This window comes from Pseudorca crassidens, chromosome 7, assembly GCF_039906515.1.
Source record: "Pseudorca crassidens isolate mPseCra1 chromosome 7, mPseCra1.hap1, whole genome shotgun sequence".
In the NCBI taxonomy this organism is placed as follows: domain Eukaryota; kingdom Metazoa; phylum Chordata; class Mammalia; order Artiodactyla; family Delphinidae; genus Pseudorca; species Pseudorca crassidens.
Window position 1 is genome coordinate 99,956,430 of NC_090302.1, and position 27,059 is coordinate 99,983,488.

Genomic DNA, 27,059 nt, shown 5'->3' on the forward strand with positions numbered 1-27,059 from the left:
AAAAAAACCAATTATTCATATCTTTATATACTATTACACACACACATGCACACCACCGGTTAAAACCATCCTTTCTTTTCATTGTCTGCCATTCTGCCTATTTAGTTAAAACATTGATGCAGCTTGTCAGTACCTGGTCACACTTGGAGAAGCCTGTAACCATATAGGTGTGTTATCAGCTGTTTTGTTATTGAGGGTCTTCAGCTACTGCTAATGTTTTTTCAGAGCCTCATGTTGTCAGCCCAGTATTTTCGGAAAATTACTTTTAAGGAGTACGGTATTTGTGGTACTAGAACTTACAGTAAGGTCATATATTCATTATGAGTACAGTTAAATATGAGTCCTGTGGTTATGTTGACTGTGAAAGAGAAGATCCTGTGCTGTTTAAACAGTGACAATCCCTACTGGGATGATGGAGACATAATAGTTCAAGATAGGAGTGATTATCAATAACCTAACCCAGTCTCAACAAATTTAAATAAAGATCATCCAGTACCATCCCTACATTGTTAGAAAGTTCCTCCTTGGTATTAGCGACCTGTTCAGCAGATGTCTCTTCTCTTCTAGAATATCAAGTGCATTTGGCCTCTTTCTTTTCTAAGAATTTAACTGAGGATGTGAGAGATGGTAAAATACCTGTAGTCATTTCCTACAGGTTTGTGAATGAAGACATTAGGGCTGTTCAAAAATAGCTTTATTGGTATGTTGCACACACTAGTTTTTCGCTGTTGTAGCACGTTTTGTTAGTTGCATATGTGGCAACAAATCTGCTAAAATTTACTGTAAACTCTGTTCTTCAGGTGGTGGGGTGCTTTTTTTAAAAAATGAAGACAAACGCATGATTAAGCTGAAGAAACTTACAGAGAAGATATTTTCGATTGTCAACGTGCACCAGAATTGTATTCCTGTTTTTGAAGGAGGGCAGAACACCAGAGATACTATATAAAATAGAAGGCTCATAAGGCAAACCAAGTTACATTTTGCTGACCTTTCCCATTTAGACATATTTTTGAGTGGTGGGGGATGATTTAGAAGAGTAACAGCAAGTTATTTAAACATGAGCATTACTTTGAAATGACCTTATAAATCTAACTTTTGAAGATTTTTCCTGTATACATCCTCTAGCAGAAGAATATTTTATACCAGATAGATACAGTATGGATTCTAATTTATATCTTCAGAGAACCACTGTCAGTTACATCATCTCTGAATGATAGTGTTATAATGCCTATGTTTTAAACTAGAGAATTTTAACCGTTCTATTGCCCTGTCAAGTGGACCAGCAGGGTGAAAGCTAGGATATGAAATGGAATGTTTTATTATAGAACATTGGTTAGTAAACTAGACAATATTAAGATAAAATTTGGGGAAGAATAGTAGGAATTTTTATAAATTGACAAATTAGATTTGTTTTTAATAGACTGTATTTTGTAATATACTTTACTTTTTTTTTTTTTTCCCGGTACGCGGGCCTCTCACTCTTGTGGCCTCTCCCGTTGCGGAGCACAGGCTCCGGACGCGCAGGCTCAGCGGCCATGGCTCACGGGCCCAGCCGCTCCGCGGCACGTGGGACCTTCCCGGACCGGGGCACGAACCCGTGTCCCCCGCATCGGCAGGTGGACTCCCAACCACTGCGCCACCAGGGAAGCCCTATACTTTACTTTTTAGAGCAGTTTTAAGTTTACAGAAAAATTGAGTGGAAAGTGCAGAGTTCCCATATACCTCCTTATCCTCAAGACAGTTTCCTCTGTTACTAACATCTTGCATTACTGTGCTGTGTTACAATTGATGCGCCAATACTGGTACATTATTATCATACTAACTGAAGTAACTCTGTGTTGTATGTTCTGTGGGTTTTGACAGATGTGTAAGGGCATGTATTCATCATTAAACTATCATACAGAGTAGTTTCACTACCCTAAACATCCTCTGGGCTCTTCATCCCTTCTTCCCCTTCAAACTCTTGGTAACCACTGTGCTTTTTGCTGTTTCTGTAGTTTTGCCTTTTCCAGAAATTTGCATAGTTGGAATCATACAGTATGTAGCCTTTTCAGAGTGGCTTAGTAATAATGCATTTAAGGTTCCTCCATGTCTTTTTGCAGCTTGATAGCTCATTTCTTTTTAGCAATGGTTAATATCCCATTTTCTGGATGTACCACAATTTATTTTTCAATGCACCTGTTGAAGGACATCTTGGTTGCTTCCAGGTGTTGGCAGTTCTGAATAAACTTGCTGTGAACACTCATGGGCAGGGTTTTGTCTGTAGATGTAAGTTTTCAACTCATTTGGGTAAATACCGAGCTGCTCAGTTGCTGGATGCTATGGTAAGAGTATGTTTAGTTTTGTAAGAAACTGCCAAACTGTCCTCCCAAGTGGCTGTACCATTTTGCGTTCCCATCAGCAATGAGTTGAGAGTTCCTGTTGCTCCACATCCTTGCCAGTAATTGGTGTTTTCAGTGTTTTGTTTCTTAGCCATTCTCTTAGGTGTGTTGTAGTACCTCACTGTTGTGTTTTTTGTTTCTTTGTTTGTGTGTTTGTTCTGTTGTTTTTTTATGCGGTACTCGGGCCTCTCACTGTTGTGGCCTCTCCCGTTGCGGAGCACAGGCTCAGGACGCGCAGGCTCAGCGGCCATGGCTCACAGGCCTAGCCGCTCCGCGGCATGTGGGATCTTCCCGGACCGGGGCACGAACCTGTGTCCCCTGCTTTGGCAGGCGGACTCTCAACCACTGCGCCACCAGGGAAGCCCTCACTGTTGTTTTAACTTGCATTTCCCTGATAATGTACAATGTTAAGCATCTTTTCATATGCTTATTTGCCATCTACTTTGGTGAGGTGTCTGTTTAGATCCTTTGCCAGATTTTTAATTGGGTTGTTACTATAGAGTTTTAAGAGTTCTTTGTATATTTTGGATACCAGTCTTTTCTCAGATATATGTTTTGCAAAGATTGTCTACCAGTTTGGCTGGTCTTTTCATTCTCTTAAGCAAATTAGATTCAGTTTGTAACTGCAATTCCTATCAGCCATGGAAACCAAAAGAACTAGTAACATTAAAAGAAGAGGGGAGGGCCTTCCCTGGTGGTGCAGTGGTTGAGAATCCGCCTGCCAATGCAGGGGACACAGGTTCGAGCCCTGGTCCAGGAAGATCCCACATGCCGCGGAGCAGCTAAGCCCGTGTACCACAGCTACTGAGCCTGTGCTCTAGAGCCTGTGAGCCACAACTACTGAGCCCACGTGCTGCAGCTACTGAAATCCTCACGCCTTAGAGCCTGTGCTCTGCAACAAGAGAAGCCACCACAATGAGAAGCCCACGCACCACAATGAAAAGTAGCCCCCGCTCACCACAACTAGAGAAAGCCCATGCACAGCAACAAAGACCCAACGCAGCCAGAAATAAATAAATTAAAAAAAAAAAAAAAAGAATGGGAGAAACCCTAAGATTCCTGAAGTTGTTTGAATACTCTCCCAGCCAGTTGCATTTATTTGGCTGTGCTATTAATAAAACAAGTATAGTGCTTGAACGTGAAATTCTTTTTATTTATTCTTTTTATTTAGTTTATTTAGAAAACATAGTCATGAAGCTTGATGATTGGGGGCATCAGATAATTGATGATTGTTGGCCTGATCACTTTCTTTGCTCTATTATATGTATTTACTGGCACTTCTAATATTTTAATATGATTCTGCATAAAATATCCCCAGTACTCTAAAGTTTGGATCTTGTACTGTATTGATATTTTAGAACATAAAATTGAAATAATAAATACACACTGACCCAACAGTAGCCCTCTACAGTGTAGCTTAAATGGTAAAGAACTCAAAGACAAATAGCTCTTGGAAACCAGGAGTAAATGAAGTGAAAGACTATACAACTCTCCCATTTTGGTCCCTTTAATACTTAACCAATAAGCCATCACTTTCTGACCTTTAGAAGTCACTTGTTTGACCATACTTGCTATGTGGTAAAGAAAAAAAAAATTATTAAATTTGTAAGGAAAAATATATTATCAGTCGATAGTGTCATTCCAATTTAAATTGTTAGAGATGTGATTTAACACTCTTAACAAGAGTATTGAACTATTACAGGATTTTTCTCCCTGCATAGACCTGCTTTTAAAACTGAGGTTTTAGGGAAATGATAATGTAGCAGAAAAGCTTATTTACAAGTATGATTGTTTCAAACTGCAAATTTGGGTTCCCACATGGCTGGGTGTTGGCTTCCTTTTCTGAGGTGATCTACTTGGCCTTCATAATCTACTCTCTTACTCAGCCATTTCCATAGCAAAGTACATTGTTTTGGTCTTTTAATACTGTCAGCATGGCAAAATCAAGTTCCATAAAAGGCATTTGAGAGACAAACAACCTTTTTTATAAAGGAAGTGAAGGTGGCAAAAACCAAGTATGTTCTTTTTTTTTTCTTACTGGAACTCCATTTATAAATCATAGGATGCAGAATTTTTATGCCTGAAGTCTATTACAGCTTTTAAATGCTGTAAGTAACCATACTGTGCAGTATTCATTTCAAAGCTATCTTTTATGTTGCACAACTGCCTTTGTCCTTGGAATGTTAGTTTAAAATGATTTCATAGCTCTATAAAAAAAACTTTCCGAAGTTTAATGGAGAATGCTTACTTTGTCAGTTAAGGGCTTTTCTGTGAGCTAAACTTCAACATGGATTTAGGTGAAATCGTCTTAACATGAGAATTCTGTCCTCAATGGCAGCAGGGATCTTGGTGATGACTTCCTCAGCATGACTTGTCCCTTGAGCCACTTTGCTTGATTAAGGCCTCGTTGCTCTCCATGGGTAGCTCAGTTGTCATCCTAGTCTCTCCCTTCACCATCCTCCCAGAATTCCTTCGATATCACTTTCCGGTGTTGGAGTTCCCATTTGCTGCACTCCATGCTTATACCTTTTTATGGTATTACTCTTATTTTGGTGTGATGCACATTCTTTAATAGAAGCACGGGTGATAAATTCTTGTGGCCTTACGTGCCTGAAATAGCTTTGTTCTGCCCTCCCACTTGATTACTTGTTTAACTAGGTAAACATTCTGTGTTGATCATTTCCCTTCAGAATCTTGCAGACATTGTTCTGTTGGCTTGCTGCTGAGTGTTGCTTTTGTGATGCCCAGAGCCATCTGATTCATGATCATTTATGTGTTTACCTGGCTTGGGTTTTGCTTTTGGTTTTGGTTCCCATCACCCATCTCCCCACCCGCCTGGGCAGCTTATAGAATCTTCTTTTTGTCCTCAGGTTTCTCAGATTTCACAGCAATGTGCCTTGGGTATGGCTTGATTTTCATTTATTATGCTGGGCTTTGGTAGACCCTTTCCTTGTGGCAACTGATGTTCTTCAGCTCTAGGAAGTTTCCTTGAATTATTTTGTTGATATTTTCCTCTCCTTCTCTATTCTCTGTTCTCTCTCTGGAACTCCGGTTAATTGGATGTTGGACCTCCGGATCCTGGCCTCTGATTTTAATCTTTGCTGTCTTATTTTCCATCTCAGTTCTTTTGCTCTATTTTCTGAGAGACTTTAACTTTTATTTTCCAACCCTCTGATGGAATATTTTGTCTCTGTTATTATATTATTAATTTCTAAGATCTCTTTTTTATGTTCCTTGAATGTTTCTTTTTTAGAGCACCCTGTTCTTATTCAACAGTTGCAGTATGTTTTGTCTGTTGGGTGAGCTTAATAATATTTTTGTCTTTTTTACTCCCTGTATCTTTTTTCAAGTTCCCTTCTCCCTGCATGGTTTCTGTTTGTTCCAGGTTGCTTTTTATGTGTTTGTTTTGATTGCTATTGTTAAAAGAGAAACTGAGGCATGTTAAAAATTTTAAGAGCTTATTTGAGCAAAAATCGATTCCAGTCAGGCAGCATCCAATCTAGCATATAGAAAGGTCCGAGGAGCTGTACAAAATAAAAGACTTCAGGTGGGAAAGGAGTGGGAACAAGGGAGTCACACTAAGCAAAACAGCAGGTTAGTTATTGCAGAGTTGCTTTCCTTTAGGGGATCGCAGGGGTCTATCAGGCAGGTTACCTAACTAGTGCTAATCAGGCAATTCCTGATTGACTGGTTTAAGATTCCATTTCTGGGAGAGCCGAAACTATAATTTAGTCTCTTTTTTTGACCAACCATAAACAATTCCATTTTAGGCCTGTTCTGTTTTTTAACACTATCTTCCCTGTTAAAGGCTTTCATCAGATTTCTGGTAATCCTTGATTATTCCCTCATAATCAAGATTGATAGACTACAAAGCTGACTGGAAGCTCTAAATGTGGAGGTGAGGTTTGTCTGCTTGAGGCATCACAGTCGGGTAATCCAGTTGTGTCATTTGTTGGGTAACCCCATATCCGTGTATCTTTAGGTATTTCCTTTGTGACTAATGAGATTCTCGGGGAAGATTTTCCAAACTCCTGCCGAGGGAGTACAATTTGGACACAGGCATTTCTGGGTGGAAGGAGCCCAGTAAGGGAAGGCTCAGCAGCATTTGATGTGTATGTAGCTGCTAATCGACCTGTAAACTGTCTGGTGCCCATGTCCTCAAAGGTGCTTTTGACTGGCTTGGTGTCCCCCAGTCCAGAGGAAGAGGGGCAGTCATTCAGAGGCATCGAGTAAGGGAAGGTATCTGGGAATCTTAACTTCTCAAAAATACTTTTACCCTGTTCTTCCTTGCTTTGGCCACGCCGCTTCACCTTAACATCTGAGCATGGAGTGTAAATCAGATTGGCTTTCAGGTTTTTTTCACCACTGGCAAGATATTCGGCTTTCTTGAGTTGGTTAAGTCAGTTACTGCTGATTTTTCTATATTCCAAAATTTTGCAGCTGTTGTCCTGTCTCCTGTCATAATCCTTGTGGGATTATGATTTTTTTTTAATCCGTTTAGTGTTGTTTTAGTTGGGTTTGGGAAAGGAACAAGATTAGATATGTTGTCTGCCATTTTAATCCAGACCCCTTTAGAAGATTTTTAAGAGTTTATGCAAGACATTTTTATGAAACTTCTACTGTGTGCCAAACACTGAGGCATGCTCTTGTCCTTTCCATGCAGTGTGTGCGTTAGTGCTCATTTACTAAAATCACAGTACCTAAATAGTATAAATGGCCATTTAAACAAACATTTGAGTCATCTGCAAGAGTTTGAGGGTTACGTAGTTACGTAAGTTAATAAATACCTCTCTTTGAACAGATGCCTACAACAATGGTAATATAGTTCTGTTTCTATGGGGAAATATGTACTGAATATCACCCAGTACTGGAAATGTGTGGAAATACAACTGATCCTCATTATTTATGGTAGTTTGTTCTATAAAGTCGCTGAGAACACTGAATTAGCAAATACTGAACCCTTTCTCCTATAGGATATATAGGGTTAAGTTCCTGCCAACCTCTGGTCACATTTTCATCAGACAACCTATAACCTTGTTTTATTTGTATTTCTATTTACAGACACCTTTTTAACACACCTGAATGAAGCTTATCTAACACGTTTTTTCACACAGCCTTCTTGAGCTTAGCGGCACTAGACAGCACTGCAGCACTGTTCCTGGGGCCATTTTAAATGGCAAAATCGGCAACAAAAAGCACAAAACCGCAAAAAAAGTGTCATTAAGTAAACTACAGAAAGGACACTTATACTCTCATTGTTTACGGTATGAGAGCTGAAGCAAGAACACAAAGCATTGCCTTGTTCCACCTCAGCTGGGAACATGTGTGTCTGGCCACTCAAAATTTTCACCCTTCTGTGCGTGTCTACAAATGTGCACAATTGCTGAGAGTTTTGATTTGGGGATTACAAATAAATTTCAGCAGGAGGTAAATTTGCAAATGGGGACCCATAAACAATAAGGGTCAATCGTATATCCTGTCCCCTAGCCCTGCAGGGAAAGGCATTTATAACCCCTCTAGAAGAAACTGCAGATTTTATATGCATTTATGCACGTGCTTAAAAAGCTGCTGTTCTCCAGTTGTTAGTAACCAGTGTATGCCATATAAACGCAGTAATCAAGTTTACGTAACTTACCTCATTGACTTTTACATTGATTTGTGAAATAGATATTATTTCTACTTAAAAGAAATGAAAACTAGTTTGAAAGATTTGAGGGGAGTGGGGATTTGCCTGACATCTGAGGTCTTAACTCAGATTGTACTGAACCTCCACTCCAAAAGGATCCTTGTTCCTGCTGCTAGGTCACGGGATGTGTGGGAGTGTTCACCTGGTTTATTTTTTGTTGAATTCTCTCTTTTAAAAATATTTGCCTGATTGTTTTCATGATCTTTTTAATTTTAGTATTTGCTTACTTTTAAATCTGATTTACTTGTATAATTAAAAAGTATAGAATTTAGAGGCTTCCCTGGTGGCGCAGTGATTGAGAGTCTGCCTGCCAATGCAGGGGACACGGGTTCGTGCCCCGGTCTGGGAAGATCCCACATGCCGCGGAGCGGCTGGGCCCGTGAGTCATGGCCGCTGAGTCTGTGCGTCCAGAGCCTGTGCTCCGCAACGGGAGAGGCCACAACAGTGAGAGGCCCACGTACCGCAAAAAAAAAAAAAAAGTATAGAATTTAGAACCGGGAGTATCTTTGTTCAATAACATAATAAAATCCATTTACTTTACCCATGAGAAAACTGAAGCTTCAGGAAATAAACTTGCCCAAAGTCACACCGTTAGTTACTAAGACCAGTATCCACATTGCTTAACTCTCAATCTAATTCTTTTCTCTGCCTAAGCTTTATGTAGCCCCGTGTACTCAAAAGATTGTTTTAACCAAGTTTGACAAAGAGTTAGTACCCAAAGTTAAGTCAAAATCTATTGTAATATGATATGCTCACTACTTTTTAAGTTTGACATCCGGGAGTGAACCACTGATATGAGACAAAATTGCATTACAGCAGGTGGAGAAAACTCCGCTGTCTACAGGGGCCAGACGCTTAGGAACTGAGTCAACTAGAGAGAGCCTGTCCCCTGGGAAGCACTGTGCTCTTACCGTCATTTGATTAGTGACAGTTGAAAATGCAGGTCCAGTGTAATCAGATCTTCTAATTTTTCATGGAAAGCTAGAAAACCAGATATCACTATGAAATATTGGCAACTATGTCAGACTTTAAAATGACACTGTAAGACGAAAAACAAAAATGTCTGTGGGCCAGTTGGAGGCTACCAGTTTGAAACCTGTACTTTAGAGGATTCAGCTCATACTGCAGCTTTCATTTCTCTGCACCATTAGTGACTATGAGAAGGAACCAAAACTGGGTTCTAGTGACATGTTAAATGGAAACTCTTGAGTTAAATTTATAAGTCAATAAGCCAGGCACAGTTAGTCTGGCTGTTTACCTCATGAAATAAGTTTTTTACATGTGTTCTGGCTATGTGTTACCCACAGTGCAAACATCATATGTGTTTATTACAAGTTAGGATTGATACATATTTTGAAGTTAAGTGTAGAATTTTGCAGTCTCATATGTTAGCAGACTTGCTGTCCTTATCTAATGCACGCAAGGCTCTGGCACTGCGTTATCACCTACTGAAATACGTATTTTATCTAGATTTACGACAGTAGACATTACATAGCATCTGCAGCCCAAAAGCTTCACTCACCCTCTTAGTACCCTCAGAAATAGAACGTCCCCACGTGCATCCAAAAATCTTACCTTATTTATTTCCTGAGCAAATAATGGGAGTTACAGTTTTAAAAGCAGGAATTGGTGTAAAACTAAAGCATTCTAAACCTAATGTGCAATTGTCAGTTACTGATGCACTTCTTTTCCATAAGTATCAGAAAGAAATAGATGAGAGTAAATACCTGAAGAATTTGGGGAGAACTGTGTTATTCTTCCATCTTTCTTAAAAACGCATTGAAGTATAACATACTTATAGAAAAATACCCAAATTACAAATGTACAACTCAATGAATTTTCTCAAAATGGACGTGCCTCTGTAATCAGCGCCCAAATTAAGGAATGACACATTTATCCATATTACTATTGATGGACATTTGGCTTTCACATTTGGGAACTATTACATTTAGTGCTGCCATGAACATTCCTATACAAGTGTTTTTAGCATGTATCTCTGTTGGGTATATACATAGGAGTGGAATAGCTGGGTCATAGGATATTTATATGTTTAGCTTTAATAGATCCTGCCAGTTTTCCAACGTGTTTGAACCAATTCCGACTCCACTGGCACTGTGTGACAGTTCCAGCATCCTAACCAGTGCTTGATGTTGGCCTTTTCATTTGAGTCATTCTAGTGGATATCTCCTTGTGGTTTGGATTTACATTTCCTGATGATTATCGAGTTGAGCACCTTTCACTTATTGGCCCTTTGGATATTTTCTCGTAAAGTACAGATTCAGGTCTTCTGCACTGGCTTTGTAAACTTTTTTTTTAACTTTTTAAAAATAAATAGTCTGCCTATATAAATATTCTCATTCAAAAAATGAGAATATTCCCCCCCCCCCCCGCATTGACTCCACTGCAGTTGTTAACATCTTAGAGATCTGCTGATATATGTATAAAACTAAAATGGCTTTGGCCCACAAGATTGCCTTTTAGGTAACTTTATAAACAAGAAGAAACCTTGCGTGGAATGTTCTTTTCAGGCCATTTAAACTATCAGCATTTATTATTAGTAAGAAAGAACAAAATAAAAGTAGTAATAAACACAGACATAACTTTTTAAAACTTCAGCCATTAGAATATATTGCCTTTTTGGTTTCATGGATTTGTTTTATGAATTCTGATTGGAAACAATCAGCTGGTAATATTACTAATTAGAGTAGTTAATTTAGAAAAAGAAGGTAGCTTAAATTTTTCCTTTTAAAAAATATTTATCTGTATAATTGTTGGGGTTTTTTTCTGCTTACAAGTAATATCTGGTTGTGGTCAAAATTTTTAAAGTTATGGAAATACATGACAGAAATTAAAAGTCTCCCATAACCTCAGTTCCCAGAGATAATTGTTGCTGTGTTTTCATCCAGATTTTCCTTTATGAATTTGCTAACATATATCACAAATAATATACTCTACATACTGTTTTCCCACTTGCTTTTTTTTTAATTAGAGTATAGTTGATTTACACTGTTGTGTTAGTTTCTGCTATACAGCAAAGTGAATCAGTTATACATATACATATATCCACTCTCTTTTAGATTATTTTCCCATATCGGTCATTACAGAGTACTGAGTAGAGTTCCCTGTGCTATACTGTAGGTCCTTATTAGTTATCTATTTTATATATAATAGTGTGTATATGTCGATCCCAATCACTCACTTTTATCCCCTCTGCTTTCCCCCCTGGTAACCATAAGTTTGTTTTTTACATTTGTGACTGTATTTCTGTTTTGTAAATAAGTTCATTTGTACCATTTTTTTAGATTCCACATATAAGCGATATCATATGATATTTGTCTTTCTCTGCTACTTGCTTTTTTATACATATAAATTTTTTTTTAATTTATTTTTGGCTGTGTTGGGTCTTCGTTGCTGCACGCTGGCTTTCTCTAGTTGCGGCGAGCGGGGGCTACTCTTCATTGTGGTGCGCGGGCTTCTCATCGCTGTGGCTTCTCTTGTTGCGGAGCATGGGTTCTAGGCGTGCAGGCTTCAGGAGCTGTGGCACGTGGGCTCAATAGTTGTGGCTCGCGGGCTCTCGAGCGCAGGCTCGGTAGTTGTGGCGCATGGGCTTTGTTGCTCTGCGGCATGTGGGATCTTCTGGGCCCAGGGCTCGAACCCGCGTCCCCTGCATTGACAGGCGGATGCTTAACCACTACACCTGCCACTTGCTTTTTTAACCTAACAATAGTTGTTGTTACTGGATTTTTAGGAGTTTTGAAAAACATTATCTATGATAATTGGATATTCATTATTGGCAATAGGAACGCTTTATTGAATAGATAAAAAATAAAATTTAATTAGTATATCAATTTTATTAGCCTTATACACCTCTTAAATCATTCATTTTCTGGCAGGTTCAGTATGCATCTTTTAATTTACCCAACACAGTTTTTTTCCGAATACACAGAAAAATTCCAACTAAGGAAGATCTAAATTAATAGAGTTTATGAACAGGTTGGAAGTGGCTTGATTTTTCAGCAATTCTTTTTATATTTCAGGCATCCTAATCATGAAAATTCAGCTACCAAATTGATAATTCTGACTACATATTCTTCGTGAGAACTTCTCTGGATTGAACCTGTACTTTTCACTTTGTAATAGGGTGGTGCTTCTGATCATTTCAGGTGGTTTGGGTGGCTGTCAGATCAAGGATGTACTTTGTGGAGAACCTAGTCATCCAAGGGTTATGCTTGTTTTCTAGTTCACTACTCAGCATTATTGGGAATGTCATCAAATCCTTCCTAAAAGCGAGTATCCTGGTGTCTGATTGGAAATCTCCAAGTGGATTTTTTTTTTTCCAAGCAGTGAGGCTAAAAGTGTATACTGTCGGGCTTTTTAAAGCAATATGTGACAAATTAAAATAAATTCCAAGGTATTCTGCTTTCTGGTGTAGTATAACATCTAATGCAGAAACAAAGTCTTCATTTTCCTGTAACGTACAGGCAACTCTCCGGATAAATCATTAAATTCTGAGGTCCATAGTCTCAACTGGTTGCACCTTATATTGAAATGAGAATAATTGAGCTGCATTTTCTCTATCCAGGCTTAAAAAACTGTATAAAATAACGTTGTTGCTAAATATTAAGGAAGATATATTCATTTAATACCTTCATGGTAACTACTGTTGATGAAATCCAGGTGGTTTAGGTTTGGAGGTTTGACTGTCTTGAGTTTCTTGTGCTAAAGCAGTGCTTTGCTAGTTGAAGATCACTTTCCAGTTTTGTTGAGTATTTCACCCAGACATGCTTTTATGTTCCAGTGGGACCAGATGGACGTTTCTCTGTGGATTATCAATTTGGCAGCCTTAGGAATAGAAAATAGACATTCTTCTCTGGAGGCTCTTCTGTGACTGAACCGGCATCATGTAATAGATGTCCTTATTAAGAACTGGTTGAATGGAAGAAGGGACTGCGTCAAAGGGGAAACACGGTGGTGTGTTGGCTGCTAAATGTGAAATAACTAGTTTCAATGGCTAATCAAACATTGTAGGATAAATTGTTTTATTCTGGGTCCCCAAAAAAGGTGATTCAAAGTAATCTATTAGATTTGCTTTCGAAACATTAGGATCCAAGAGAACAGAAATGTAAACGTCTCATTCCCCTCTCCTCCAATGCGTAGTACTGGCAACCCAAATAAAATGACTTGGTTTTTAGATGTTTTCACTAATTGTTTGGGAAAACAAGATTGTTTCCCATTTGTTCTTCTGGAAACAAAGAACTAGAGCTTCGGTTCTTCAAACTGTTTGTGTAAATGGTCAAATTACTCTTTTGTTTTTTAAACGGTCTTGTTTCCTAAGCTGAGAACTCATTAACAGACTTACCCTGCAGTATGTTTTTGTCTGCTAAATTAAAGCAAATCAAAACAAAGCAACAACCAAAAAGCCCACCATAACCTGCATGTAGTTTTTTAGCAGTAAGGAACTACCGGTGACAGATGCTTAGCCATCGTCTTGTGAACAACTTTGTTGTAGTAAATGAAAACAAGAGTTGCACTGGGGGAGCTACCAGAACTGATTGATCAGACTTCAAGGAGAGTCTATACCTTAAGCAGCCGGACTCTTTAGGGAGTGTCTGTTGAGGATATTGGGAAGCTCGTAGTGCGTGGTAGCTGTGGAGGTTAGGAGGCTGCTGCTGCTCCCTGACACCTAATACCAGATTGTATAACTATCTTTCAGTTTCAGTTAGGGTATCTTTCTATTGATGTCTTCTGTGTTACGTATTTTGAAAATAATTTGTCCCCTTTTAAGTTAGTCATTTCATGGGGGCGGGGAGGGGGGAACCAGCCTGCTGGGTTGAAACAAAAACGTTGTGAAAGAGATTTAATCCCTTGCTTAGGAATGTGGGGATTTATAATTAAACTGATTCATTGGATGTTTGGCCAGTACTGGCAGGCCTAACACTGACTTTCACATGTGTTTTATGGAATAAATGTAGTTAATTAGCCTTATTATCTATCCCTTGTATTTATATACTATATTAAAAAATCAGCTATTGCTTATAGAACTTTCATTACTTGAGATCTGGCTTTGCAAGTACAGTTTTCTCTGTGCTTTTGAATTGAGGAGGGTATTAAGGGGCACCTCTGGAAGTCAGAGAGGAACAGATTAAACAGGAGCCTAATCAGAGTCCCAAGATGTTTTGAAGGGTGGTTTGTTTATCTTGTTTTGGAGTGCAGGTGGTTGGGTTTTAGAGGACTCCCTGAAGTGAGACTGGTGATCTTCGTGGGTCAGTATTTGTCTTTCTTGTTTTCTTTAGGTTAATGTTTGAAATTTATTAATCAGATTGAATAAAATAGGTATCCTGCCCTAAGGGCTTTACTGCTTAGTAGAAAAGCTGTGATTTATAAAGTCACAGCATAATGAAATAAAGTGATAATGAAAAGCCTTGGGCAGACTGTGTAATGTATTTTAGGCTATTTACACAGGTTGGTTCGTCTAGTTATTATTTTGTTGTTGTTGTTCTTGTCAGAATTGTCTTTTCTAATAGTAGGATCCATCAAACTATTTAAACCAGATCTTGCTCGCTACTGTAGAAAATACGCTCAGAATTTCTTCGTAACGTCCAAACTGGTCCTTTGAAAACTAGCAGATGTTTGCCCTTCTCTCCAGTCAGTGAAAGGTGACAGTTACTTGAACCCTTACACATTCCTTTCCTCTTTGCTTTTGAACACATTAAGTGGAAGTGGATTTGCATCCCTTTGGGGTTTTGACCAAAGCACGTACCCATCTCCTTCCTGCCTCCCTGGAACTGGTTCAAGATTTGGAAAGAAGGGTTTGTTTGAGGGCGTTTCCCATGTCTTATCTCTGAGCACATGCTAGGGTTGAATTTATTTTGACCCTGCGTTTTAAATTTGGATCCAAAGCAAGAGTTTAAAGTGCAACAGAAGAGAGTCCGCTGAACTTTAGACATGAGGGATCCGGGGAGGAAGGTACGTACTTGCATTCGGAAGCTTTCGCATAGAGGTTGGCCATCTTTGTGCAGACACATAATTGTAAACTGATGACTACTAGGCAAAGTATGTAAAGATCTGTGTGATGCTTACATTGTGTGTTTATGTGCTTAATTGTACAGTGATGACTCTAGTATTCATAATCTTGAAATTGATGGCGGAGCAAGTAAATTCTGAATTTTTATTTGAAAACCTTTTGGAAAAGCTTAGGATAGGTATTTGCAAGGAAAAACATATGTCATTTGTGATTGATCTTTAAGGGAATGACTGAAAAAGTATCTAGATATTTTAGGCATTCTATCATTTTGTCTTCTAAAGCATCAAATAAAGAAGGCTATAAATGGTTATTATTAAAGGTCACCCAGATTCTCCTCCATGTTGAGAAGCAAGTCTCTCTTCATTGATTATTATTTATCCAGTAATTTCGAGCACAGTACCTTGTATCTATAGTAGGCTCGACTGATTTCTTTTTTGACTGATCTCTTTTTTGACTGATCTTTTCCAGAGCCTGGCCCAACTAGAGAATCTGTGCAAACAGCTGTATGAAACAACAGATACAACCACTCGACTCCAGGCAGAGAAAGCCTTGGTTGAATTCACCAACAGCCCTGATTGCCTGAGCAAGTGCCAGCTACTCCTCGAAAGAGGAAGTGTACGTAAGATTTGAAAAATCCTAAAGGGTAACAGGTTCAGGAAAATATATTCTGGTTCTGAGTTTAGGGGTGGATTGGGATAACTTCTGTTCCTCGATTTTTCTAACTACCTCTGCCTTCTTAATTTCACTTTTAAAACGCACCACACCTGCCAGGTTGGCAAAAAAGGCCTTACAGACTCATCAGGGAAAATCTCATTGAGGAAAAAAAAAAAATGTCATTGAGCATATATTTTTGTCCTGTAATTTTTCGTCTTGAATCAAATTTCTGGGACTCCTTTTCTGTTTTTTACACTTAAGTACCACTTCGTGTCCTTTACAAAGAAGACAGGGCTGTATATAATTGACATTTCTTATCCACAAAGTTCATGTCACCTTGTAAGATCCCTAGTCTTCTCTGTTTTTCCTCCCCTGTACCACAGCTGCTTCTTGTCTTAGAAGTGTAGGGGAAGAAATTACCTCGACAATGAAAATTACAGGAAGTTACAGTTTTTAAAACGGAATTAGAACCTCTTCCAGCTTAAAAATGGCATGCAATGATCAATAATGCTCTTAATGAGACATGATTTGATTAAGTTAATATTTTTGGCAAGATGGAGGTCTTCGGAAGGGTAAGCATCCAACCAGGGTATCACGAAAGGGCATCAAGAGAGTTAGAATCCCAGCTAGACCAGGAGCCAGCAGAGTAGACTAGAAGGAAGTGTGAAAAGGAGGAAAGCAGTTCATTTGTTGAGAGTATAGAAGTCTAGATGACTTCATTTTTGAATTTGGTTAGTAGTGTTACAGAATTTATTCAGTAAACTGAACAAATTATAGTTGGCTAAATAATATCCTTTAGTAGCTGAGGGAGCTAACTCTTTTCCCAAGTTTACAAGATTAACAGTCATGGTCAGAGATTGTGTAGGGCTCTGTTCTATTTTCAGATTTTTTTGTATTTCCTTTCAGTCCCTTGGTTCTAGGATTGATCCACTTAGATTTGTACTGTGGGAGATGCACAGCTAGCTCTCATTTGACTCCCACTGGAGCCCCACAGTGTCATTTGTGACACTGTTAACTCCAGTTCCTCATGTTGTCAGTCAACAGGCTGGAATAAAACAGGGTTGGTGCAATACTAAAAACACTTAATTATAGTGGGTTCTTCCTTTTTAATCTCTGTTGACTTCTTAGTGACTTAGCAGATTTATTGGAATTATATGCAGAAACCATTTACATGTTATATAGTGTATAGATATACACTATGTTCTATAGTTATAGTAGCCTGTCTTGCATTATTAGTGATTTGACACACCTGCTTTAGTCAGTTTAAACCATGTTCAAGGGTGTTGAATAAAAATCACATGTCAAAGTCACTTTTATAGATTTTTTCCATAAACTTAAGTTATTTTTATAACTGATGCGATGATGTAATGCATATGGATAGCCTACTGTCTTAAGGACTTATAGTTTTATGGGAAACTATGTTTGACCCTTGATTAAATTATTTTGATGATTCTGAGTCTGCCCCTGTTATGTGACATTATATAATATAGCCACATGGGGGAATCTGAATTTGCACACGGCTCCTCCTTATACATTATGATCAGATAGAATACTCTGATTCTCCGTAAGGTTAAAATTCATTAAAATCCACACTTGAGAATGATAATGCTATTCCATTGCTTAGGGCATAATTTTTCTTTCTCATAAATAATTGTTATGAATTTACTACTAAAACCAGCATATACATTCCCCAAAGCTGTAGCTGATTGGTAGTTGTGTTGATGGGAAGATAGAATTGGGGGATTAACTACCCAGCATAATGTGGTGGTTCCTTCTAAAACTACTTCTTCTTGTCTTCTTTTTTTTTTCCCCCCTCTTTCTAATGCCATACTATAGGAATATTATGAGGTGGAACTTTTTGAAACATCATTATAACAAGGCTGTTGGAGGGAGAAGATTGCTTGATTTAAATGAAAGGAGAGATTTAGCTTCTTTTCTGAAAAGAGCCCGTCTAACTTCTGCCCCCTCAAAGTGATACAGATACCTGTATTAGATTCAGTTTGATCAGCCATTCACTTTATCCTGCCCTTTGTTCATGACTGAAATCAGCTTATGAGCACATATGCTTTGTGGGGCTCATTTTTCCTTAGTATGTGACCCTTTAAAATCCTGAGGATTAAGTATAGCAAAACCGATTAATCTTCTTGAATTCGAGAACAGATCTCCAAGTTAAAAACTTTATGACTGACTAACTCAATAAAATTGAATTCTAAGTCCTTTCCCCCCTCTTTTCACAGTCATCTTACTCCCAGTTACTGGCAGCTACATGCCTTACAAAGCTTGTATCGCGCACAAATAACCCTCTACCATTGGAACAACGAATAGATATTCGTAAGTAGAGAGTTGTCTTTTTTCTCTTAAAGAAATTAGTTTAGTGATGTTCTGGTAATAGTTACATTTATGTTGCTTGTCTGATAATGTTCTGAAATTGCTAAGCATACAGAATATCTAGAATCCAGTTTCTTTCCAGAATTTGGGCTTAAAAGTGAAGAGGACCCAATATAATTGCTTCTAGATAAAGCCTGCATTATCCTTTCAGTTTTCAGAAGGTTTCTTTCATTCAGTCTTTACTGTCGCTAATAACTAAGAAAAACATTGTTAGGGATTTTGAATTCTGTGCAGACCATGCTATTTAACCATCGAGGGATAGATTCAAGGCTGCCTTACCTCAGATTCTTCATTGTGACACGTTGTATATTCTGAGTTGGAAAGCCTATGAATCTTAAATTCCAAGTCCCATTTCTCAGTAGTGTGAATAATTAGGGAAGTTTAGGGTAAGTAGTTTAAATTTACCACTTCTTAGACATTTAAAGATGTACACCCTTCCCTGGCAGAGCCTTCTACGACGTAGATTACTTTTGTTTTATAGGGAACTATGTGCTCAACTACCTTGCCACTCGGCCAAAGTTGGCTACTTTCGTGACACAAGCACTTATTCAGTTATATGCCAGAATCACAAAACTGGGCTGGTTTGACTGTCAGAAGGATGACTATGTCTTCAGAAATGCAATCACAGATGTCACAAGGTTTTTACAGGTATGATTTATGTATTTCATGGAATAAAAATGGGTGAAGCAATATATGCTTACTTATATATTGATCTGTAAGTGGAATTACTTGGTATATATTCTTCTGTGTCTTTTTAACTCTTCATGTGTCTCGGCTTTACATGTTTAGATGTCAGTACAAAACCTGCTTCATTCTTTCTAATGCTTACATACCATTCCAGTTTAAAATACCATAATTCATTTAACTCTTATAAGTGGGCATTTAGTTAGTATCTATATCTTGACTTAAATAAATACTTCAGTGAATATCCTAGTGTGCGTGTGTGTGTATATATATATCTTTTTATACTTTGAGTTAAGTGTGTTTATAGTGTGAATTCCCAGCCTTTGAATTATTCAATCAGAGGGATGTGTGTATTTTGGGTTTGCAAGGATATTTCCAAATTACCCTCAAAAAAAAGTTGTTCCCTGCACAATTAAAAGAATGCCTATTTCCCTGTACCTCCACCCTGTGACCTCAGCTTTTTTATTTTTCCAGTTTGGTAGGCAGAAAGAATCGGTAGCTCAGCATTTGAGTTACAAATGAGACAGAACAAATTTTCATGTGCTGATTTACTACTTATTTTTGTTTTTCTGTGAACTTCCTGTTTATATCTTACGTATTTTTTTATTGGGTTCTTTGTCCTTTTTTGTGTACAGTCTCTTTGTGAATTATCTTACACGTGCATCATTTATCTTAAATGTGATTTGCTGGTTTCTCTTTCTGTGATATGTATGGTATGATACTTAAGGGTATTTTTTAAATACATAGGGTTTCAATTTTGATGAAGTCAGATTTAGCAGTCTTCTTTTATGGCAGGTTAGACTTCATGCCCTGCAAAGCAGCAGTTTTAAACTACAGTTTCTTGCTACATTGTCTAGGCAGTTTTAATAGCAGCACGGGACTCTGTTATTTCAAAAGTATGACTGCATTCCAAATGCTGAAATCAAGCTGCACAGGCCAACTCTTTCTGCCTTTTTTTTTTTTTACCAGGATAGTGTTGAATACTGCATCATTGGTGTCACAATTTTATCTCAGCTAACCAATGAAATTAATCAAGTAAGTGCTACAGCCTTCCTCATTGAAGTAAGTGCCATATTTTTTCTCAGTATTGGTGTTTTCTGCTGTGTGTGGGATGATCTTTTTTGGCAGTTGTGTGCTTTTGCGGTAAGTGATTAATGCCCTTTTGAAACAAAATAGTTCCATTGGGTTTCCCTCTGTAAGTGCAGTCTACCTCACTCTTAATATCCAGATCCCCTTCTGTCTCCAGAATATTTTTTCCTCTCATCTCAGCTTTCCTCAGTGGTATTAATGTTCATTGTTAGAGATGAGAGCAATGGTCCTAAGTCAGAACTTAGGAAACCAGCATCATTGGTGTGCCCCTTCTGCTGTATAAATTAATGTGTTTGTAAAGATTCAAAAATCAGTTCTCATGTGCTATTATTAAAGATTTTGCTGATAATCTTTTCAGAATGCACGAAACGTTCTGCTAAATACCAGGTAATTTTTTTAAATCGTCATTGACATCACAGATAACTACAGAGGAAACACCAGTGGCTTTCTTTTGCTCTGGCTCTTATTTTTAGTCATTTACTTCTGTATCCAGCTAAAATGTTATAATTATTGAACAGGCCAGAATTAATATTAATTGTAACATCTCACCCTTCAGTTGTCAGCTATTAATTACATTGGCATCATTGTTGCTACTGCTCATATTTATGCAGACATTTCTGTTAACCCTGAGAAATTTTAACTGTGAGTTGGTACTATTTTAAATGCACTAGCTTATAGTCTGTTAAAATCTGGAGTCCATATTGTGTTCTCTGTCACATGCAATCCCCATTGCGGTTGGTAATTATCGAAATAATAGCTCACACTTTTGAGTGATTTCTATGTGACAGGCACTGTTGTAAGCACTTTACTTATATTAATTTTATTCTCACAATAGTCCTGTGAGATAGGGACTCTGGTTATCCCATTTCCTAGATAAGGAAACTGAGGCTCATAAAGGTTGAATAATTTGCCTACAGTGTCACAGTTACCTGGCAACAGTATATGAATTCAAACCCATATAGGCTTATTGCAGAGCCTGTGCTCTTAGCAACTAACGTATTATTTACCCACTATTACCCCTGTAGTAAGAGAGCATGCGTTAACTAAGTACAGAGGTGGTGGGGTTAATGCTCTCCCCTTTGAAGCTTGGTTCCAGAAAATCCATCAGTGTTGGTATTTTTAAAATCTTCGAAATTTTGTCTTTTTTAAGAAAATAATAGAAATGTGTGTGACATATTTAAGATGTAATTATTCTCTGTATTATGATCAGTATAACAGATTATATATAGCATCTGGCATATAATCTAGCATCACCTTTTTATCCAAGACATTTATGATAACACAGTGACACTGAAGCTAAAATTGGAACACTTTGAACCTCTATGTAACTTAGTTTTCTGTTGGCTTTTTTTTTTTTTTTGGTTGTCATTTAAATCAGAAAGCATATTTCTGTTACCATTCCTATTTGAACTTAGAAATAAAATTAAGGGGGCATTCCATAACTTGGTTGTCTATCAGAAATCTTGCTGCATTTTTTCTTTAATGTGCCAGAAGCGAAATGAGCTCCCTCCTGGTTGAACTGAACAGTATATAGAAGAGATTTAAGCTTACAGTAAATGGTTGGACTGAAATTACTCTAGGCAACCTTGAAATTCCTTTATTGCACTCATTGAGTACCTACTGTGTGTCAGAAATAGAGGGCATACTAAAGAAGTAAAAGACTTAATCCTTGACCACAAAAACCTTTAAAATATGACGAAGAGACAAGAACAGAGGAGTGAATGAAAGACGAATACAACCACTTAAGTACTCACTTCTGTGGTATAGACTACATGTTGAAATAGGTTAGAGAAGGAAGAGAGTATTACAGGCTATCGTCTATCTTAAGTTCATGGCTGTTAGTCAATGACTGTTTTAGAAATTTTGTAGTAACTTCAGCCCTGACTGGATTGTTTACCAAAACCCAAGCCTTGCTACTGTCTGGTTTTGAGACTAAGCCACAATACAACATGATAGAAATTATCAGCAATGTCTTCCAACAGTTTGTTAAATTTTACCTCCCTGAGTGCAGAGGAAATTAAAATTTTGCAGTGGAGATACTCACCTCTCCTTCTGTCTTCCCTCTGTATGCGGTAGAGACATGATATCCTGGCTAGCTGTTATTAGCAGCTTACTGTCATCTGCATTCTCTCACTAAATATGGTCTAACAGTAACTTAAATGTTTAAAATATATTTTGTCATTTATGTTGGTCTTATTGAAAATCCTTCTAGTTTACTTGAAGTCTACATGAAAATTTTTTTCTTTGCAACTAATTCTAAAACTTGCGTTGGTTTGTTTTTCTGCACAGGCAGACACCACCCATCCTTTAACCAAGCACAGAAAAATAGCCTCTTCTTTCCGAGATTCATCGTTATTTGATATCTTCACTCTTTCCTGCAATCTGCTAAAACAGGTGAGATTGTATGCTGGGACCTGATTCACAGATCCTTTTGAAAGGATGAGAATAAGTGGGGACTTGTTATGACCCCATGAGAGTTTATGCATCTCTTTAATCATCGTCATGTCTCACGTAATACATATGTCCGAGCTGTTGAAGAAACTTACCAAACTGAAAGAAAGAATTGTGATTTCCCTATTTCACATCTATTCCCCTAGGTAAAGAGCAGTATGTGAACACTTATCCCATGCTCCTATTTTAAAGGAACTAGTTTACCACAAAGTTTGAGGTTTTTCTTGTTTGCTTTTTTTATATCCACATAAGACCTTCCTATGTGGAGTAAAAGCATCTTCACTTTATGGTGTTTGGATTCTCAGTGCTTTGAAAGCAGTCTCAGACTACATTGTTAGCATACTAAAACAAGCTGGCTCCCCTGTCCCCTGCTGAGTTACAGGCAGCAAATAAGCAACATCTGTAAGGAAAAGTAGATTTTGAACTTTTAACATCCACTTAGACTTCATAACCTGAAGGGGTAGACAGTATCACAGAAGGAAATTACCAGTTTTAAAATAGCAAGTTGGTATTTCATTTATTGATAGACTTGAACTGAGGAAGAAATGTTAACTTGTGAGTTCTACACATGTATAACCATGTTTGGATGCTTTGTCGCTCTAGAAAGCCAAATGGAATTAGCCTCTGGCTTCGTGTTCGTTTGGGGGTTTTTTGTTTGTTTGTTTTCTTGTTCTTGTTCTCATTTTCCAGTGTGTCTCAATTGTAGTATTAGAAGCAGGTTTGGATTTTTCTTTTGTCCCAGTTAATGATGTCCATCTTTTCCTTCAGTTACCTAGTTTTACTTCAGAATTCCCAAAAAATTCTCAGTTTGGGCAAGCTGCCTCGCAAAAGCTGTTGTAGCTCACAAGCTGCCTCGCAAAAGCTGTTTCTAGAGGGAAAAAGCTTTTGAGAAAACTGAGCCTTGAAACCTCCTCTAATACTGATTCTGTCAAAAACAATGAGCCAGCCAGCCACTGAGGTCACAGCTGGTAGAAATTTGAATCTCATAGACACCGTAGCTCTGGACCACTATTGAGCTATAGGCCGGTACACTGCTGATGAATAAATAAAATTCAGTGGTGATTTTGTTTTGATTGTGGTTTGAAAGATTTTTGTTGATGCTGGCTATGGTAATGTTAAAAAGAGGAAGGAAGATGGGGCAGGGTGTAAAATTTACTAGAACTCCCTCCAGAGTTTAGTCCCAGCCCTGTCTAGAAATAATAAGGATCTAAAATTCAAATAAAGTAACCAAACATCCCATATTGCTTCAGAATTCACTGTGGCCACGATGCCTACAGCATATAAAGAGTAAGTGTCAAAGGGGGAATTTCTTTAAATACCAGCTTCATGTTTTTATAGTAAATATGTTTTCATAGTAAATAAGGAGCTAGGAGTTTCATAGTGATGGAAGGACTTTGAAGGTGATGGAAGTGCAGCATCTTTGGGGAGAGAAACGTCACTTGACTGTGTTGGAATACCGCCCTCCTTTTCTGGCTTAGCAGCCTCCTCGTAAGTAAGTCTGGTAGCAAGCTTGGAAGAGAGGAGTGATTGTTTGGGGCTCATTATGTGGTCATTTTTACAGGCTTCTGGAAAGAATCTGAACTTGAATGATGAAAGTCAGCATGGCTTGCTGATGCAACTGCTCAAACTCACTCATAACTGCCTAAACTTTGATTTCATTGGCACTTCTACTGATGAGTCCTCAGATGACCTGTGCACGGTACAGATTCCCACCAGCTGGCGATCAGGTAATACAGTCGCGCCCTCTGAAACAGGTGGCCTCTCCACTCTACCTGGAGTCTGCAGGGTGGTCTCAGGAACCCCTGGCAAATCCCCTGCTTGCTCTTAGAGAAAACTTAGGATGTCAGTATGGGTCTTTTTAAAGTCAGAGAGAGGCTGTTGGAGGATCCTCCAGCCGGGGAGAACTCTTTAATTACTGGGTTCCTGGCGGATGTGAGTTTGACCTTGTGTTGATCACCTAGAGACTTCTGATATCTTACTCATTTGAGGGAATTTCTAACTTTAAAAACAAAATCAAATAAAAGAACTTGTGCTTATGCTTGGTATTGTATTCCTAAGGATAAAAATTCTTGCTATGAACAGAGTTCTGATTGTCTTAAGTTGTTTGAGAATCAGAAGAATGAATCCATTTCTTAGAGGAGCTAAAACAAGTGCTTAAAAAAAAAAAAAGAACAGAAAACAAAAAGCCCCTATTAGCTTATCACTTTCAAATGAAATAAACATTCTGTAAGATAAGAAAGCAGGAAGATGTGTGGAGTCCTGCGCTCGGCGAAGCCATGGGGTGGGGGGGGCGGGGAGGGGGGAGAGGCGCTGACGTACAGGTAACTGCGCCGCTGCCCGGTGTGCGGTGCCCCCTGTCCGCTCCCGCTTCTGTTTCTTCACAGCAAGCACATGGGAAATACGGGCAAGGCGAGCTCCAGTCCCCCGCCCGCGCTCCTGCCAGGTCTCCGCGTGAGTCTCTGGCGTCCTGCCCCAGCCGGGCCAGCTCGGGACGCCCCGTGGATCTGGGGGCTCTTAGGGGCCTTGCGAACCCGGCGGGCCGAGGCCGTCTTCCCCTGGACCCGGCCGTTCCTGTTGGCTGCAGGCGCAGACCGCGAGCTCGAGGACGCTGGTGTCCAGTTTCCCTTGACCTTGAGGACCCGGGAAGGTCGTATGAGCCATGGCTATGACTAGCGTCAGATTGCCCAGCAGCGTTTTAAGAAAGCCAGATGCCTGGATTGGGCTCTGCAGAGCGCTACGAGGGACACCTTCACATAAACACTGTGCTTCCTGGAATCGATACTTATATTTGTCTAGTACCAAGTTAAATGCTTCAAATTATAAAACACTTTTGCATAACATTTTCTCACTGAGACTCTCAGGGCTTTTAATATCTCAAGAATATATTTTCCCATTTTTCCATAAGACTCAAAAGTAATGTAAGCTCTAAAAAATCCACTAAAAAGACTCTGCAAAAAGTGGAAGATGAAGGGGACTCTGATGAAGACAGTGAGCATCATGAGATGAGTGAGCCGGAAGAGGAGCCAGAGGACGACCCCAGTGCGGTCAGAGAGCATAGGGACCTGGGCAAAGTAGTGCAGTCTTTCCGATATGATGTTACCCTGAAGACGGGCCTGGATATCGGGAGAAACAAAGTGGAAGATGCATTCTACAAAGGTGAACTCAGGCTGAACGGGGAAAAATTATGGAAGAAAAGCAGAACGGTGAAAGTGGGAGATACATTGGATCTTCTAATTGGAGAGGATAGAGAAGCAGAAACAGAGACAGTGACGAGGATTCTCCTGGAAAAAGTGTTTGAAGACCAGCAGTGAGAAATACAGAGTGGTGTTACGGCGGTGGCAAAAGTTAAAATTGCCTAAAAAAAGTACGCTCAAATAAATGGATTGCTTTTTAGCGATAAAGCTGCTTTCTAGTGGTGGGGGAAGGGGCCAGGTTAAAAAGAGGACGTTTTTATTAAAATAAGGTTCTCCTACCAAAAAAAAAAAAAGCAAGCAAGCAGGAAGATATGCTCCCCGATGACTGTATAGCACCAGAGTGTGCCAGCGGCATTGTGCAGACATACTCAGCAAAGTGCTCTTTTGTCTTTCAGCGTTCTTAGATTCTTCAACTCTGCAACTGTTTTTTGACCTGTATCATTCCATCCCTCCTTCGTTTTCACCTCTGGTGAGTCAGGACCACAATTTCTATTTCTAGAACGTAGCAATGGTGAATGAGCCTTATGTTCATTTTGTTGTACAAAATCATAAAAGTAAAGCATAGAAATACTAGGGTTAGTTATCTAGGCTTTTGAGATAAAGCTTGTCACCTAAAGGTTCTCACAGTAAAGTCTTAATTCCTTCTAAATTGTTCCTGGGAATTCCTTGGCGGTCCAGTGGTTAGGAATTCACGCTTTCACTGCAGGGACCCAGGTTCAGTCCCTGGTTGGGGAACTAAGATCCCACAAGCCGCACAGTGCGGCCAAAAATAATTGTTCCTGTCATTAATGACAGATTGCTGCAGATGTCAAGCTCTTTCGGTCTCCCTTTGTATCTGACTTTATACTATACCTCAAATTGACACAGGCTAGAATGTGGGGAATTCACCTTATATTGTCTATTTGAAGATTGTCAAGACTTAAGAAAATTTCTGAAAATCCCTCAAGCATATGTTACATAAATGCTAAATGGAAGCTGTATTGGGAAGGCATATTTGCATACTTATCCTGAGTAACATTTGAAACCTCTTGGGAATGCTGCATTTCTCCTTTAAAGCAATAATTAACCTCCTCAAATCTCAGAATTCATTCAGGTCCTAAAAGGCGTTGGTCTGATATTTCAGATTGTTGGTATAAAATACCATTGTACAAAACATGCAGAGAAAATACAGTAAAGTAAATGGGTGTTTTGCATAGTTTTTCTGCAGTAGACTACTTTCCTGGTAGTAGTACTTTTCCAAATTAATGTGGACCTTCACTTTAGCAGAAACATGAGTTCATGTTTTTTGTATCGTTAAGTTTACTTCAGGAAAAGGTAACACTTAAGAAGGGTAATTAATGAAAGGACTGTTTGTAAAGGGGTGGGCAAAATTAAGGGAATCCAACAAGGGGTGGTGATGTACACCCCCTGGGGCTAGCAATAGTGGGGAGCCTCAAGGGGCAAGGGAAAGAAACCCTGGAGAGAGCTGAAGCTGGGACTTAGGGGAGGGCTGTTCACCAGAGGTAGAG

The 27,059-nt window shown here is 38.8% G+C and overlaps 1 protein-coding gene and 1 pseudogene across 2 annotated transcripts in view; both read left to right on the forward strand.

The window, feature by feature from the left end:
- The window catches only part of XPO7 (exportin 7), an 86,119-nt gene that overhangs the window by 33,002 nt on the left and 26,058 nt on the right, over nucleotides 1–27,059 (forward strand). Inside the window, exons 2-8 of one of the 2 annotated variants that reach the window (XM_067745072.1) lie at nucleotides 15,560–15,706; nucleotides 17,983–18,076; nucleotides 18,615–18,781; nucleotides 19,787–19,879; nucleotides 22,196–22,300; nucleotides 23,919–24,084; nucleotides 25,947–26,020. In XM_067745072.1, the coding sequence (XP_067601173.1) occupies nucleotides 15,560–15,706; nucleotides 17,983–18,076; nucleotides 18,615–18,781; nucleotides 19,787–19,879; nucleotides 22,196–22,300; nucleotides 23,919–24,084; nucleotides 25,947–26,020 (846 nt within the window). The remainder of the gene's footprint in view (nucleotides 1–15,559; nucleotides 15,707–17,982; nucleotides 18,077–18,614; nucleotides 18,782–19,786; nucleotides 19,880–22,195; nucleotides 22,301–23,918; nucleotides 24,085–25,946; nucleotides 26,021–27,059) is intronic. The other variant, XM_067745073.1, reaches the window with a different exon arrangement.
- LOC137228105 (mitochondrial transcription rescue factor 1 pseudogene) lies at nucleotides 24,737–25,844 on the forward strand (annotated as a pseudogene).